General features: G+C 42.0%; 1 protein-coding gene and 1 long non-coding RNA gene across 4 annotated transcripts in view; one reads left to right on the top strand and one right to left on the bottom strand.

Moving 5' to 3' along the window:
- THSD4 (thrombospondin type 1 domain containing 4) overlaps nt 1-16,386 on the top strand; it is a 583,467-nt gene that overhangs the window by 355,433 nt on the left and 211,648 nt on the right. The window contains exon 1 of one of the 2 annotated variants that reach the window (XM_019736037.3): nt 15,284-15,502. The exons of the other annotated variant lie outside the window; for it this stretch is intronic. Within the exon in view, the coding sequence (XP_019591596.2) occupies nt 15,431-15,502 (72 nt within the window). The 5' untranslated portion in view covers nt 15,284-15,430. Of the gene's footprint in view, nt 1-15,283; nt 15,503-16,386 lie in introns of those variants that run through there. 2 annotated transcript variants of the gene reach the window in all.
- LOC148758542 (uncharacterized) lies at nt 623-15,380 on the bottom strand. 2 transcript variants are annotated; one of them, XR_016020761.1, is made up of 4 exons: nt 15,247-15,380; nt 7,097-7,262; nt 1,634-1,705; nt 625-1,517 (listed from the first exon to the last, which is right to left on the bottom strand). It is a non-coding gene; the product is annotated as an uncharacterized LOC148758542 (long non-coding RNA). The 2 variants fall into 2 exon arrangements; XR_016020760.1 differs by having other exon boundaries at nt 623-1,705.

Genomic DNA, 16,386 nt, shown 5'->3' with positions numbered 1-16,386 from the left:
CCCTGCAAAGGTCTCTTAAGCCCCCAACTATTTCCTCTCTTAAATCACACATCGCTGGCACAGGCAAGATATTTTCAAGTTACTTCTTTCTTGTTAGGACACAGTCACTTCAAGGTCTCCCAAATAGACAGAAGTGCTGTCGTTCTTGCAGTTTTATTGCACTATTCTTAGGTTTAGTTCAGTGATTCTTTTTTAAAGTTGTGTTTGGTTTTATTTTTGTTGTTCCTGAACGAAACTATTTCTTCAGTGCTGCATTGGAAACACGATGTTGAATCTCTCTTGACATGTTTATGGGCTGGATGAAGGACTGTATGTGTGAAAGGGAGTTGAATATCTCAGTTGTGAAATGTCATGACTTTTATTTGACACATTTCCAGTTAGGTGATGCAAATCTTTAGAGCCAGTGATGGCTTATTGTAGAGCAGTGGCACCTGGTATTCTGCCAAATTTTGATCTGGATGTAAAATTTATTCTTTCCTCAACCTAGAATAGATTCTCTTGTAGTGTCTGTCACATGCGGTTGAACTGGGATGTGGCCCAGAATGAGGCACAATTTTTCTGCGCGTGAGATAAGAGGCATGGCGTCACCTCAGGTTAGCACACATGAAAAATGGCCATTTATTGAAATACACAAACACTTCTCATGAATAGAAAAAAGCAAATGGTTTGGAAAGTAAACAATTCTTCTCATTCGGAGGGCAGGAGAAGTGAGTAATGTGACAGCTGTAGGAAGTTCTTGGAACTTCCTGAAGCTTTCTTTTCCATAACCAGCGTTCACCTTTAAAGCCCTGCAAACGTACAGCTAAAAATTTGAGTATTTGAAAGTGTGCTATAGATACACACAAAAAGGTCAGAAACCACTGGTCTATTCTCAATAACATCAATTAGGTGCTGATACACACACATATGCCACATACATTTTAGTTCATGTTTGCAAATCTTGTTTAGGATTTTTGGATGTTCTTCAAATTTTGCTGCTTTCTTTCACTGACATTCAGATTTTGTTGATTTCTACCCATGTTTCCATTTATGCTGTAATATCTTCCCTGACATATCCTAGGTGTGAGCCTAGGAAAATTGCCTTAGGTAAGACTGAAGAGTGCCTCAAAATCACTTGCTCTTAGGCAGATAACCAAGTTTCCAAAGTGGTTGTTACTGGAAACCACAAAAGTTTAAAATGTTGGACAGCTAACTTGGAAACTCCCCCTCATCCCTCCGTCTTTGCTGTTGTTGGGTTGGTGATAAGGATTAGAGGCGAGTGCTCTTACCCATGTGTCATGGGGGTTTTGTGATAGGCTCCCAGCCTCTCTGAGAGTCACGGCCTATAAGAGCATCAGGAGACGCCGTGGAGGGTGTTGGCAGGACCTTCCCATTCTGGACACCCCCACAATGTCACCTGAGAGCCCACGGCTCACTCCGTGGGAGGCAGTGCTATGGTGGAAAGTACATGGACTTGGACAACATGCAGAACAGGGTCCACTTCTTCCTACTAATTCTGTAAGCCTCAGTCTTCTCATCTGGAAAATGGAGACGGAAGTAAAATTCCTTCCTGCATGGTTATTAGAATTAAATAAGATCATATCTGTCAAGCGCCAGCATAGAGTAGGCGCTCAACAAATCTTGATTTCCTTACCTTGCTGTGTCCACAAATGTCAGCAATAACTCCTTCACTGGGCTGCAGCCTCTGGTTCTGAAACGGAAATACCTGCACATGGATTGATGGGAATGATGAGACAGGCTTCTGTAGTGAATTCATCAGATTTCTGGTCTGGCCTTAGCAAAGCAGGGGCAGGGGGAATCTGACTATACAGCAGACACCAGGCCTCACAGAGAGGAAGGACTGAGTCTGGGCTCTCCGCGGTCACCTCCAAACGCACATCACAGGTAACAGAGATGAGCTCGCCCATTCAGAAGATCCTGTCTACAATGGCAGACTGTTTTGCTTTTTGCCAAACCTGACTCTTTCCAGGCCACATTTCCCAGACTTCTTGCAGTTAGATGTGACCAGTGGGGGATAGGCCGGTCCTGGCTGTCGTCCCCTTCCTCCCCTCTCTGTCTGCCAGCTGGATAGCAATGGCCAGGGCAACCCTGGACATAGTGTCTTGAAGTGGGCAGAGCCTCTCGAAGCCTGGTCCCCAAGTGGCCGTGGAGAGCCCCACCTGCCCCACCATCTGGACTTCACCCAAACAAGAAAGAGGCCCTCTTTGTATTAAGCCATTAAAACCTCCAGGTTTCTCTGTTACAGCAGCTAGCATTGCCTTTAACTAATAAACTTGATGTAACAAGAGGTGAGTTTTAAAATCTTTCCCCTTATGATGGCACTGGACATCCTTCTGAACATGACAGCACTGTTTTATATTTTGTTACTGTGGGAAAACAAATTTCATAGATGCTTAAAAATTAAAGATAAGGTCGACCTAGTCTCAATATGCCATGTGAGATACAGAACAAGGTTCTCTGTCAGCAAGAAGTCTGTTTGAGTTTCTTGCCTCAGAATTTCAGCTGAAAGCCAGGTGAACTACGTTTATTGTGTTTTAAACACTCCTGATGCCAGGTTCTGGGTTGGGAAGGGGGAACTCAATAAAGACAGGGGAAATAAATGTCACTATTTTTTTTCTAAATTATCAGAAATTCATGAATTAGAAAACTGAAATTTTTCTAAAGCATTCTATACACTCTTCTGTTTTCTTAAACAAAGTACTATGCCGAAAATAATTGTACCGTTTTCAGTCGTCAGCTTCATCAACCGTACAATGAGGGATACTTAATCCGTAGGATTTGAGGCTTACATGGGGATCACGTCGACCTCCCAGACTAACACCTGTCACAGTAAATATTAACTAATAACTTGAATAACTAGCGTGGCCTTGACCTCTTCCTTAATGATATGTGTACTAGCTTTTGCTTTGAAATCATGCTTAGGAACATAAATCCTCACCTTCGAGAGACCTGTAGTGACCTTTGAGTGCTTACCCAACATCGATTGGAGCTAGGTAGCAGTGCTTTCAGACACAGTATTAGTTTTCCAGTTTGTATTGACTTCTTGCCACTTTTTACTGGTAGCCACAGCCTTCAAATTATCGTCTTCAGATCTTTTTTTATGGGAGAAGAAACTAAAAGGCCGCTGGTAGAAATTACAGTTGACCTTTGAACAACGCGGGAGTCAGGGGTGCCATCGCTGCACAGTTGAAAATCCTAGTATAACTTTTGACACCCCCTCCCAACAAAAAACTTAACTACTAATAGCCTACTGTTAACCGGAAGCCTCACCAATAACATAAATAGTCAATTAACACATATTTTCTATGTTATATGTACTATATACTGTATTTTTACAATAAAGAAAGAGAAAAGAAAATGCTATTAACAAAATCATACAGAAGAGAAAGTACATTCACAGTAGTTATTGGGAAAAAAAACATGTATAAGTGGACCTGCGCAGTTCAAACCCATGTTGTTCAAGCGTCAACTGTATTAGGAAAAAATGAACACGCTCTGTGTGCGAGCTGGTGAACACCCAGCAGAGCAGACTCCCAGCCTTCGGATGCTGTTTCAGCAGCTCAGGCTGTTACAGTCAGTGCCAAGGTTGTTGCTGGTTCCAGCAAATTCCGGTTCACAGAAGTCAGAACTTCCTGCCTCAGTAGGGCTATGCTGGGAGGAGAGAGAGGTAAAAGGGAAAGATTGGGCATTGAAGGAGGAAAGGGTAAGTAACAGGGGTGGCTCACTGTGGAGGAGGCCAGGTGATGTGTGCGCACATTCAGGTGTGAGAAGCCCGGTTCTTAAAGCACCTGTTCTGTCTTACATTCTCACCAGCCCTGTGTCAGACTCCCCACTTCCCTAAGTCTTGCCAGTAATGGGTATTTATCATTCATAAAGACTATTTTCCAGTGTATTCGGTGAACACAGCATCGTGTTTTTTGGTTTTGTAATTCTGCAGTTACCACTGATGTTAATTTTTTTCATATTCTGTTTTCATATTGCATTTGCATATCTTCATCAGTGAATTGACTATTCATGGTGTTTCCCATTTTTATTGTTATATTCCCCATTTTTTCCAAATAAAAATAATTTTGTAATCTTACTACATTTTTCTGCTGCTCATTGTAGAAAAAAGAATAACTAAAATTTTAAAAACAAGAATGTGATAATCACTTTTTACAAATTAATAGAATTTACCAAAATTCTATTTTGGTAAAAAGAATTATATTCAGGATGCCATTTTATGGCCTACTTTTAAAAAACAATTTTATTAAGAAATAATTCACATACACTGTTCACCCATTTAAAGTATATAATGCCATACTTTTTCAGTATTTTCAGAGTTGTGAACCACAGTCTAATTTTTAGACATTTTCATCACCCCAAAAAGAAATCCTATACTTATTAGCAACCACTCCCCATTTCTCTTCATATTCTTCAGGCCTTGGAAATTACCAGTCTACTTTCTCTATGTATAACTTTGCCTGCCCTGGACCATTTAATAAGTGGTCTTTTGTGACTAGCTTCTTTTACTTAGCATAATATTTTCAAGGATCACCATGTTATAGCATATATCAGCATTTCATTTCTTTTTATTGCCAAATAATAGTCTCTTGTATGGGCATACCACTTTTTATTTATCCATTATTCAGGTGATGGACATTTGATCTGTTCCCACTTGTTGGCTATTAAGAATAATGTGGCTCTGAGCATCCATGTACAAGTTTTTGTGTGGACATATGTTTTCATTTCTCTTAGGTGTATACCTAGGATTAGAATTGTTGGGTCACGTGGTAACTCTGTGCGTAACTTTATGCTGTGATTGCCAGACTATTTTCCAAAGCAGCTGCACCCGTTTACATTACCACCAGTAGTGTACAAGGATTTCTCCACATCTTCACCAATATTTGTTCTTACCTGTATTTGTGATTAGTGGGTATGAAGTGGTGCCATATTTTGGTTTTGATTTGCATTCCCCTAATGACTAATACTGTTGAGCATCTTTTCATGGGCGTGTTGGCCAGGTGTATGTCTTTTTTGGAGAAATGTCTATTCAAATACTTTGCCTAATTTTCAATTGGGTCATTTGTCTTTTTATGATAAAGTTGTAAGGATTTTTTTAATATATTCTAGATACAAGTCTCTTACCCAACACATGATTTGTAAAAATGTTCTCCTGTGGGTTGCCTTTTCATTTTTTGATGGTATCATTAGCAGCACAAAAGTCTTTAATTTTGATGAAGTCCCATTTATTTATTTTTTCCTTTGTTACTTGTGTTTTTGATGTCACATCTAAGAAACCATCACCTAACCCAAGGTCATGAAATTACTTCTACGCTTTCTTCTAGAAGTTTAATAGTTTTATGTATTAGTGTCCTGTGGCTGCTGTGACACATTAACACACACTTAATGGCTTCAAATAACACAACTGATTTTCTAACAGTTCTGTAGGTGAGATGTCCAAAATGGTTTTCACTAGGCTAAAGTCAAGGTGTGGGCAAGGCTGCATTCTTGTGGAGGCCCCAATGTAGAATCCCTGTATTCTTGCCTTTGTCAGCTTCTGGAGGCTGCCCACATTCCTTGGCCCACAGCTCTCTTTCATCTTCAAAGCCCACATTGGCCCGTTGAGTTCTTCTCACATCAAATTACTCCAACTTCCTCTTCTGCCTCACTCTTCCACATTTAACGTATTTTGCTGTGTATAATGTGAACTTTTTTGCCCAAATTTGTGAGGGAAAAATAAGGATGTGCATTATATATACATAGGTAGTACTAATTGCGTATCTACATAAATGTTTTTAATTCTTTTATTTATGCTTATGAGTTAAAAGTGTAACTCTAGAAATCAATGACAATATCCGTATGTAAAATAATACCCTGGAATATGATCATCTGTTTTGTTGAACTTACGACGAACTTGCAGCGACAAAGAGTTCTTGGCCTTCTATGATGCGTAAATACCGTAAATTTGTTACCGATACATAAAAGTCTTGTACCTTGTATCTGTTCTTGTGTTTTGTAATTATTTGTTACGTAAAATTTCTTGTACCATAATATATTTTTTTAAAAATGCTGAAATTCCTTCATAATACAAAAATCAAGTACCTAAATGTAAACAAATAAAAATTTGAATTAAAAAATTAAAACAAAAGACTTTTTTCCCTGAAATTTTGGGCCAAAAATGTGGGTGCACATTATACACAGCAAAATACAGTAAGAACACTTGTGATTACATTGGGCCCACTTCGATATTCCAAGATAATCTTTTAAAGTCATCTGATTAGCCACATTAATTCCTTTTACTGTCTTAAATCCCCTTTGCCATATAATGTAACATGGACATCTTTGGGGGCTATTATTCTGCCTGCCACAGTCTGTGATCCATTTCGAGTTAATTTTTATATGTGGTGTGAGGTAGAGGTCCAACTTTATTCTTTTGCATGTGAATATCCAGTTATCCCAGCACTGTTTGTTGAAAAGACTCTCCTTCCATTTGTCTTAAAACAATATAACATCAAAATATACCCATATCAATAAATATGACGTAGTCACTTTAAATGGTTGGACAGGATTTCACTTTTTGGATACACCATAGTATATTTAGCAACTCCTCTATGGTTGGACATTCCTTCCAGAATTAAAATTGTCATTATCTGATTTGTGGGGGGTTTTAAATATATATATATATTATAGAGACAAACCTTTTCCCATTATGTATGTTGTAAATTATCTTTGAAATTATTCACTTCTTTACACCATCCTGGTGTAAGCCCTTATCTCTGTTCATCTGGACTGTAGCCGTAATCTGCTAATTGGTCTCCCCATTTCCTCTCTTCTCTCTCTCCAGTCCTTGTTCCATAAACAGAGTAGCCTTTGCAAAACGTAAATGTGGTCATGTGACTGCTGCCTCTGCCCTTAAAGAGATTCTCATTAGGAAAAGGACAAAACTCTTCATTGCGGATCCTCCCTTTGTCTCCAGCCTGACGCGAGGCTGTGCTTCCCGCTTGCTCACTCTCTCGTCCGCACCTGCTTCGTCTCAGGTCCTCATGAAAGCCGTTACTGCGTCTGCCACAAGCCAGTCTCCCTAATGAAGAAAGCATCTTCTGTCGCCACATACCTTTCCTTTGTAGCCCATTTCACACTGCAGTTTTAAATTCACTTGTTGGGTTTCGTTAGTGTTGCTTCCTGCACCAGACAGTGAGCTCCACAGAGACAGGAACTGAGTCCGCTTTGCTCGTCATTGTCCGTCTGGGATTCAACACGTGATAGTGCTGATATTTTCACTAAGGAAACAAATGAAATACATTTTCTACGGTGTATTTGGCTTTTAATTTTGTTTATGGTATTTTTGATTTACAGACTCTTAAAAATATATGCAAATGTATAAATGTTTTATGATGTCTGCCTTTGTTAGAGTTGTGTTAAAAGTCCTTCTCCACGCCAACAATATAGAAATACTGACCTATTTTCTTTTATTGCTTTGATACTTCTATGGTTTGCATTGACATCATTAACCTTCCTTGCAGTTTATTTGGGGCATATAGTATAAATTAAGGAAATAACCTTATTTGCTTCCCAAGTGATTCGCCAGATTTCCAACCATTTTCCATCCTCTTTTTGCAGATTTGAAGTGACACACTGATTGCACACGAAATCCTTTTCCATGTTTGGTATAATAGTGCCTATATATAAATAGTGCCTATCCTACACGGGTAGTATTTGCCACTGTTTTAATTATTATAGCTTGATGCTATGTTTTAAAATCTGAGAGTCTCATTTTCTAAGAAAATAAGTTTTTATAAAAATAAGACTGGCAAGTTATAAGTTTGAATTGAGGGTGACTAGACAGAGAACTGTTCCTCAGAGCAGCAGTGCTCAAACTTTAGAGCAAACTCACCTCTAGAGTTTCTGGGTCAGTAGGTCTGGGTGGGGCCCAAGTGTCTGCATCTCTAACAAGTTCCCTGATGATGCCCACATGGGGATCCAGGGGCCACAGATTGAGAACCTCCACCTTAAAGGCTTGTAGTAAAGACTGTGGTCAGCCTGAGAACGGCCCTTATGCTTTCTCTGGATGGGCTCCCCGGTGGGCCTGTCCTGTGCGCTTGTCATGAGCACCTCCTACCTGTGTCCCTGGCCCTGCTCCAGGCTCTGCATCAAAGCCCAGCCAAGGAACACAGCCCTGCATTCAGGCTGCCAGGCTTCGGCCCCTTTTCAAGGAAGTGGTGAGTCCCTGTGCTGTAAGTTCTCGTGGTTTTCCTCATGTGCGAGGGGAACGGAGCAATGAACTCCCCTTTGGCGTCCTCACTTCTACTTCTTTGGCTATTTAGTGGCTCCTTGGTCCACACAAAGGGAGAGTTAATTACTAACACCTGCTTCTGCTGCTGGACCTACAGCCAACTTGACAGACTTTTTCCACCCATTCTGCACAATGTAGCATATTTAAAGAAACAAACATAGTTTGAAGAGTTTAGCCCTACAATCTATAGCTCTGTGGAGGAGCCTGCCTCTTCTCCCTTCACAAAGGGACAGCTTTCTTTATGGGAAATACAATAATTTATCTGCTATGGATTTACTCTTCTTTGTTATTAAGACAAAAGTACCTGATTATATTTTACGTGAAATATGTAGTCTTCAGAAAACATTTGTTTTCCTTATTTTTTGATACTCACCTTTCCCCCACTCATATATATATTTCCCTAAGTCACCCAAAAGTTAGGTTAAAAATGATTTGCATTTCCTCGAGGAAATTTCTCCTTTTCATGTTCCCCCTTTTGTGGTATCTGAGATGCACCATCAGAATCTCTCCCCCAGTCACAAGCAGACAAGACTGTCTGTCGGAACCGCCTTGCATCCACTCCCATATTCAGCACACACTGAGTGGGGTTGTCTATGTGGGAAGCCCTGGGAACGCAGAAGCTGTATCTCCTGTCATCAAGGGCTTGCTCTCTATTGATGAAAGGTTGATACATTCATTAACAATAACAATACAGTTTGATAAAGATTGCGCTGGAGCTAATCAGAGGATGTGTGGGGACAAAGGCCAGGGGCACAGCCCTCGGCTTGGCAGGGAGCCTGGCAACGCACAACTCCCAGAAAAGGGGACCTTTAAATGAATCACTGAGGGAGGGGGATCCGTGTGTGTATTTATGTCTATTATTAACTGTTACTATTGCTGTTATTTCATTTGTATTTACTTTTTGAATTGTCATATATTTAACAATTCAGTTAGTATGAAAAGGGTTATAGAAGTGCTGTGCAATAAAAATACAATGTGATGTCAAATTTTTATAGTAGCCACATTTTCAAAAAGTAAAACAAAAGAAGTGAAATTCCTAATAATTCTACATTTTATTTAACCACATACATAAAATTATCATTTCAACATCTAATCAGCATAAAAACTTATTGCTGAGATACTTTACATTTTTTTGGTACCATGTCTTTGAATTGTTACAAAGTGTATTTTACTTTCTAACTCACAGCAATTTGGAAGAGTCACATTTCAAGTGCTCAGTAGCCACTTGTGACTAAGTGACTATACAGCAATGTCGCCCTGCCATCTCTGCCCTGAAGCTGCAGAGTTCCCCTCCCTAGAAGCAGCCGTTGTCGCTAGCCTCTAGTGTGCTCTTCCACAGACAGTTACCATGTACACAAGCAATTACACACATACATGTGCAAACAGTAGGACACTGACCACACTGTTGGCCGTCCTACATTTTCACTCAATGATAGATCTTAGACATGTTTTCCTATCATTACTTAGGAGGCAAGTGCAATTTTTTCTTTTGTAGTGTCATTTATTTATTTATTTTACTGTGGAGTATTCCTTTGTATGAATGTCACAAGTTACTCATTCAGTCTTTCTCAGTGGGCATGTAGGTCGTTTTCAATATTTGGTGCTTATAAACAATTTGAGCTGAGTTTCCAAAGAGACAAAGAGTAACAGGAGCTAACTCAGTGAGGGTGGAGAAGTGACGTTCTGGAGCACGAAGGAAGGCATGAGCACAAGGACACATGGCATTTGGGGACAATTTCCTGTGGCTGAAGATGTCTGGAGAGTGCGGTGTGTGTTAACAGAAAAGAAGGGCGAGACTGGAGGGGCAGGAAGAGACCAGATTGCAAACAGCCTTGAGGTGTCATATGAAGGAGTTTGGACTTCATCCCTAATGGAGAGTCATCAAAAGACTTTTAAAAGCAGGAAAGAATAAATAAATGATTGAATTAATTAATAAATGGGGGAGGGACAAATCGTCCATACTGATGAATTCTGATTAATAGATGCAGAAGACAGGAGGGAAACAGAAAACCACCATTTAGGGCATGCAGTAAACATTGCTGCAGGCAAGATCTACCGATGAATATTCAGATTAGTGGGCGAAACTTTGAGAAACAGGATATTTGCATAGCCTCAAAGTATCTCCCCCCAAATATGTATTAATTATTGTGATGATTGTAACATATGTCCAAATTGTTTTTGATATTCTCCTCCAGGAAGGGGAGCTTAATTGCACTGGAGTTAATGACTCATTTCTAATGAGTAAGGTATGGAACAGAAAAACTAATAACTGCAGGGGACACACCCGGCAGACCCCACCTTAGCCAAATGGTGAAGGTTAACATCACCGGAATGCCACGTTTATGTGGGGAACCCTGACAAATGTGATGAGACGGGCAGTTCACCTCTAGGATTTTCTTCCCCCAAACCCGTAACCCCAGTCTAATCATGAGAAAACATCACATAAATCCAAATTGAGGGACATTCTACAAAATTCCTGACCAGTACTCTTCAAGTGTCAAGGTCATGAAAAACAAAGAAAGGCTGAGCCACTGTCACACACCAGAAGACACTAAGGAGCTGTGTTGACTAAATGCAATGTGGTCTCCTGGATTGGGTGCTGGAACAGAAAAAGGACATTTGGAGAAAAACTGGGGAACTATGAATAAAGTCTTCATTTTAGTTAATACTGTTGTACCAATGGTAACGCCTTAGTTTCCATAGTTACCATAACTACTTAAGATGTGAACATTAGAAGGAAGTGAGTGAAAATATACCATGACACACTGTGCTGTCTGTACAACTACTCTATAACAGAAAATGGCTTCAAAATAGATAGGTAAAAAAAAGAATCACAGGAGTGACATGATTGACTCCCATGGTAGAACAATCCTAGTGGTTGTGGTGGGAGAGACGTGAAAGGGAAAGTCCTGCTACAAAAAGTCAGGAGGGGATGGTGGAGGCCCAGATGGGAGCCCGGGTGGGAGCAGGGGCAGCGGGAATCGGACACCATGGACACATGGGGAGATCTCCAAGGAAACTCACTCAGACTTGGTGATGGTTTGGACAAGGAAGTGAGGGAGTAGGACTCAAGAGAACACCCAGTTTCCAACCTCCAGGAATTAGATGGGTAATGATGTGATTCACAGAGATGGGGGAAACAGGAGGAAGAACAGATTTCAGGAAACATCAGTTCCATTTTAGACCTGTTCAGTTTGGCGTACATTTGAGAGATCCAAGTATCCACTAGGCAATTGGATATAAGGACCCATGGGTCAGGAGGAAGAACTGGCTAGAGACTACTGTGGAGTCATTGGCATTTAAAGGGTGGCTGAGGCCAGCGAAGTGACGAGATGGCCCAAGGAGAATGGCTACAGCAGAGAGAGGGCCGAGAACACAGGCGTTCAGGGGCTAGGCCGAGTAGGTAGCAAGGAGACTAGAGCATGTACAGAGAAGTGGTGACAGTGCAAGATTAAGCGATGAATGCTAGAGGCAAGCTGCCAGGGTCAGAATACCTGCGTTGCCACCTACCCAGTGTGTGACATGGGGCAAGTTAATTAACCTAAGGCTGTCGTCAGGATTACATGAGACACCATGTATAGAAGTCTTAGGATAATACTTGGCTCACAGTGCTCAAGAATGCTGGCTAATTGGAGGCAAAGGAAAACTAGAGAGTTGTCTAGAAGCTAAGTGTGGCTCATAATGAAGAGTGTGTGCTTCACACCCTTTCAGATGGCTGTTATCAAAAAAGTGGGAAATAGGAAGTGTGGGCAAGGAAGTGGAGAAACCGGAACCTTTGTGCGCTGATGGTGCTGCCGCTATGGAAGACGGTTGGGTGATTCCTTGAAAAGTTCAGCAGAATTACCGCACAGTCCAGCAGTTCTACTCCTAGGTATGCGAGGTCTGACAATTCAGTTGTTGCAACAATGTTGCTAACCTTTTTGGATATCAGAGGGATTATTCATTATGAATTTATACCAATTGGACAAACATTTAACCAAGTTTACTATTTGGAAGTGCTGAAAAGGCTGAGTGAAAAAGTTAAATGAAAACGACCTGAACTTTTCGCCAACAATTCATGGCTCTTGCATCACGACAATGCACCAGCTCACACAGCACTGTCTGTGAGGGAGTGTTTAGCCAGTAAACAAATAACTGTATTGGAACACTCTCACTATTCACCTGATCTGGCCCCCAATGACTTCTTTCTTTACCCGAAGATAAAGGAAATACTGAAAGGAAGACATTTTGATGACATTCAGGACATCAAGGGTAATACGCCAACAGCTGTGATGGCCATTCCAGAAAAAATGTTCCAAAATTGCCTTGAAGGGTGGCGCTGGCATCGGTGCACAGCTTCCCAAGGGGAGTACTTCCAAGGTGACCATAGTGATATTCAGCAGTGAGGTAGGTAGCACTTTTTCTAGGATGAGTTTGTGAACTTAATTGTCAGACCTGTATACCCAAAAGAACTGAAGGCAGGGCCTCACACAGCTACTTGTACACTCCCATTCACAGCAGCATTATCCACAATAGCTAAAAATGGAGACAGTCCAAGTGTCCATCAAAAGATGAATGGATAAACAAAGTGTAGTCTATCCATCAAGTGGAATATTATTCAACCTTCAAAAGGAATGAAGTTCTGACACATGCTACCACATGGATGAACCTTGAACACATGCTAAGTGTAGTAAGCCCTGCGTAAAAGGACAAATCCTGTTTAATTCTACTTACACGAGGAAGCTAGAATAGGCAGATTCTAGAGACAGAGTGTTGAATAGAAGTTATCAGGAGTTGTGGGGAAGGAGGGATGGGGAGTTATTATTTAATGAACACAGAGTTTCTGTTTGAGAGGATGAAAAAGTTCTGGAACTAACTAGTGGCGATGCTTACACAACATTGGGAATATACTTAATGCCACTGAATTTTGTACTTAAGAATCATTAAAATGGTAAATTTTATGTTGTGTATATTTCACCACAATGTGAAAAACAATGCTGGTTAATACTGCAGAAAACTCAAATAAGTTAAGCCCTGAAGATGATCCTTTGTATGTATTTTGTGACACTGGGGACATTGGGGACATTTCCAGAGTCCTTATAATGGAGCAGAGGTCAAAAATGAGTTTGCGGTGGGTTGAAAGGTGATTGGGAAGCGTCTAGACCAGCGACTGGCAAACTGTGGCCAAGTCTGGCAAGCTTCCTGTTTCTGTAAATAAAGTTTTATTGGAACACAGCCTGGCCCTTCGTGTGTGTTTTGTCTGGGGCTGTTTTTGTGCTATAGCAGCAGAGTTGAGTAGTTGCCACAGAAACCATATGGTCTACAAATCAAAAATATTTACTATCTTGCCTTGGACTAGACAAGACCCCTAGACTTCCAAGAACTTTGGCTTTCTTAGACAATGCCTGCACTTGTAACGAGGTTGCTGAGTAAATGACAGTGCTGCTTTGGTCATTAGATGCAGCCTAGTGATGATGATGGTGTAAATAAGGAGGAAGAAGAGGAGGCAGGGAGGGGCAGAGAAGAAAGTCCTTTCCTCCTTTCTCTAACTGGAGATATCTTCACTGTACCTTCTGACTCTTACACAGCAGGAGAAAGGGATTGTAAGAACCTCCACCCAACCCCCCAAATAACTCCCCACTACTAAGTTATCATGTGACTGGTGATAATAAACTTTCTGAGATGGCGACAAACTGCAGTGTGGTTTAGAGTTTCCTCATTAATGCAGGAAAATGCCCACAACCTGAGGCTCTTCGAGTGTTTATTAATTTACTCTCTGGGACTGGGTGCCGATATTTATTCAGATCAAAGAGAAAGCCGATGTCTTTGGCGCTTACTGTGTGTCAGGAACTATGCCAAGTTTTATGCGTCGTGACCTAATTGATAATCATCGTACCCATCGGATGGCCTGTCCACACTTCCCAGGTGGGGCGACGGGGGGCGTACTGGGATGTAATACTCACCCACAGACTCACAGGGAGTTCGTAGCAGAACTGGGGCTTGGAGGAGGTCTGCCAGATTCCAGCGCTCCGGCTGTTTCCACTGCACAGTGCAGCCATCCCTTCCTCCAGAATGGTTCTTTGTGCCCAGTCAAGCACAATCTAATATATGGTGGGTTTTCAACCTGCGGTAAACCATGAGCCCTGCTATCTGACAATACGAGCTGGCCACTTAGGGTGTGTCTCAAGTGAACCTTAGGCTTTAGCAACACCTGCTCCCCGACCTGCTCCTGTGCTTCCTGTGCCCCCAAGCTCCAGCCTGCCTCACCTGACTCGACTCAGAGTGTTTTTCTTTAAAACCATCCTGCTTTTCACTGTGTTCTGCCAGGACCGAGCTTCACTTGTTCCCACCTTCCTATCTCTTTCCACATCATCTGCTATAATTCCTCAAGCTCTTGGTTAGGCACAATGACCCAGGGAGGCAGCAAGAGGGGGATGGAGTGGCTTGCCCAGTTCCCATTCATTCACGTCCACATGATCAATGCGTAAATAAATACACAGCACCCTCCCTTGTGACTTTTATCCTTCAAGGCTGCCCTTGATTAAGCGGCCTTTGACTGCCTAGATTTCTGTAGCCATCAAATCAGAACTGAAGAGGAACTCAGAGGTCATCCACTCAACCCTTGATTGTATCAGTGAGAAAACCAACTGATGCCCAGAGAGGGTTGGCAATTTTTCCAGGCACACACAGCTTGTTGGCAGCAGATCCTGGACTAGGAAGGCCCTGGGTCTCCCAACTGCCAGCCTGGAGCTCACTCTGCTGAAGCTCACCGCCTCCCGCCTGCCTCAGTTGATGAAGCAGGGGTCATCCCCCTGCATGTGGAGTGCTTACCTTGGAGGCTTTTCATGAATGAGACCAGATGCAGAACTCCACATTGATCATTTCTGCCCCTCCCCTTTCTGCTTTCTGTTAAAGGCAGCCCCCCAGCTCCCAGCTGGCTCCTGTCCCCTCCCCCAGCCGGGAGAAGTTATTACATGAAGAGATCAGCTTACCAGTTTTCTCCAGAGCAGAGGCTGAGCTCGGAGCTCCGGGTAGTACAGTGAGGGAGAGCAGAGGGAACAGCGCGGTGCCTAGCGGAGCTCCAGGGCTGGAATCCCGAGACACAAGTGCATCTGCTAGCTGTTAGCACTTGGCAGACGGAGTGCTCTGCTAGGGTAGTTCTGACTTTGGGTAATAATGTTTGTCAGCTACCTGATATTAACACTGCTCCACGTTCAAACAGCAGTGTTAGCAAGACCTGGGGGAGAGGTAAGCCAAATAAAATATCTTGTCAGAAGTTGTATTTTTGTCAGCATTATATTTCCTCTTCTATCTATCAAGAGGGATCAGGGAATGGGCTTTTATGGTGTGCAAAGAGTCATACTTTATGTTGCTGTTTTAGGCTTGCCTGGCCATTTCTTAGAGACAGACGTCTTTTCTTCTTGAAGAACCCTGTAATTTGTAAAATCTCATTCGGAGGCTGTCTGTACAGTTGCCACCCTGGGGAGTTGGCATGGCCTTGATGACAGGTGCCTGGAGGTGCACATTTCTCCTTCTGCCACTGCAGGATAAAGAAAATGTGCATGTCAGATTCCAACAGGCACTGTTACCTTCTGGGAACTTTTCTCCAGTGTTGCAGAGAGAATATGCATGCTAGAGGAACTGCTTCTCTTTTCTGCTTTTTTGCATCACATTTTTCTCCTGTTTTGCTTTGATGTGCTTGGAAAACTCTGTGCGTAACGTTCTATCACAGGTTTGAAGAAGGACAGTGATACATATCAGGGCTACGAGTGTGTCCAGATCTATCACAGAAGGAGGCAAGTCTGAGGCCCATGAGAATGGTTTGTTCTTATTGGTTTAGCTTATATGCTAGCTGGATACAGTTCTGAACATCATAGATGCCTGCAGGCACCAGTTTTTGATGAAGGCAAAGAGATTGGAAGGGATGATTATCTGGGCCGGAGAGGGAAGAACTTAAGTTCTGCTGGAGAGGGAAGAACCTGGCCTGCAACAAACTTACCTTATCCACGCCTTGTACTCCTTCTGCTGATGAAAAGTCACAGATGCCTGAGTAATGAAAAGACAGCCTTTTTCCTTAATCTATCTTCCTCTTTGAAAAGCCAAGTGAGGAGTGTATCTCCTAAAAAGGCCAC

The sequence above is a fragment of the Rhinolophus sinicus genome, chromosome 3 (genome assembly GCF_057876585.1).
Source record: "Rhinolophus sinicus isolate RSI-liver-muscle chromosome 3, RSI-T2T, whole genome shotgun sequence".
NCBI classification, from domain to species: domain Eukaryota; kingdom Metazoa; phylum Chordata; class Mammalia; order Chiroptera; family Rhinolophidae; genus Rhinolophus; species Rhinolophus sinicus.
The sequence above is the reverse complement of the archived record's forward strand: the minus strand, read 5'-3'. Positions and strand labels throughout refer to the sequence as shown.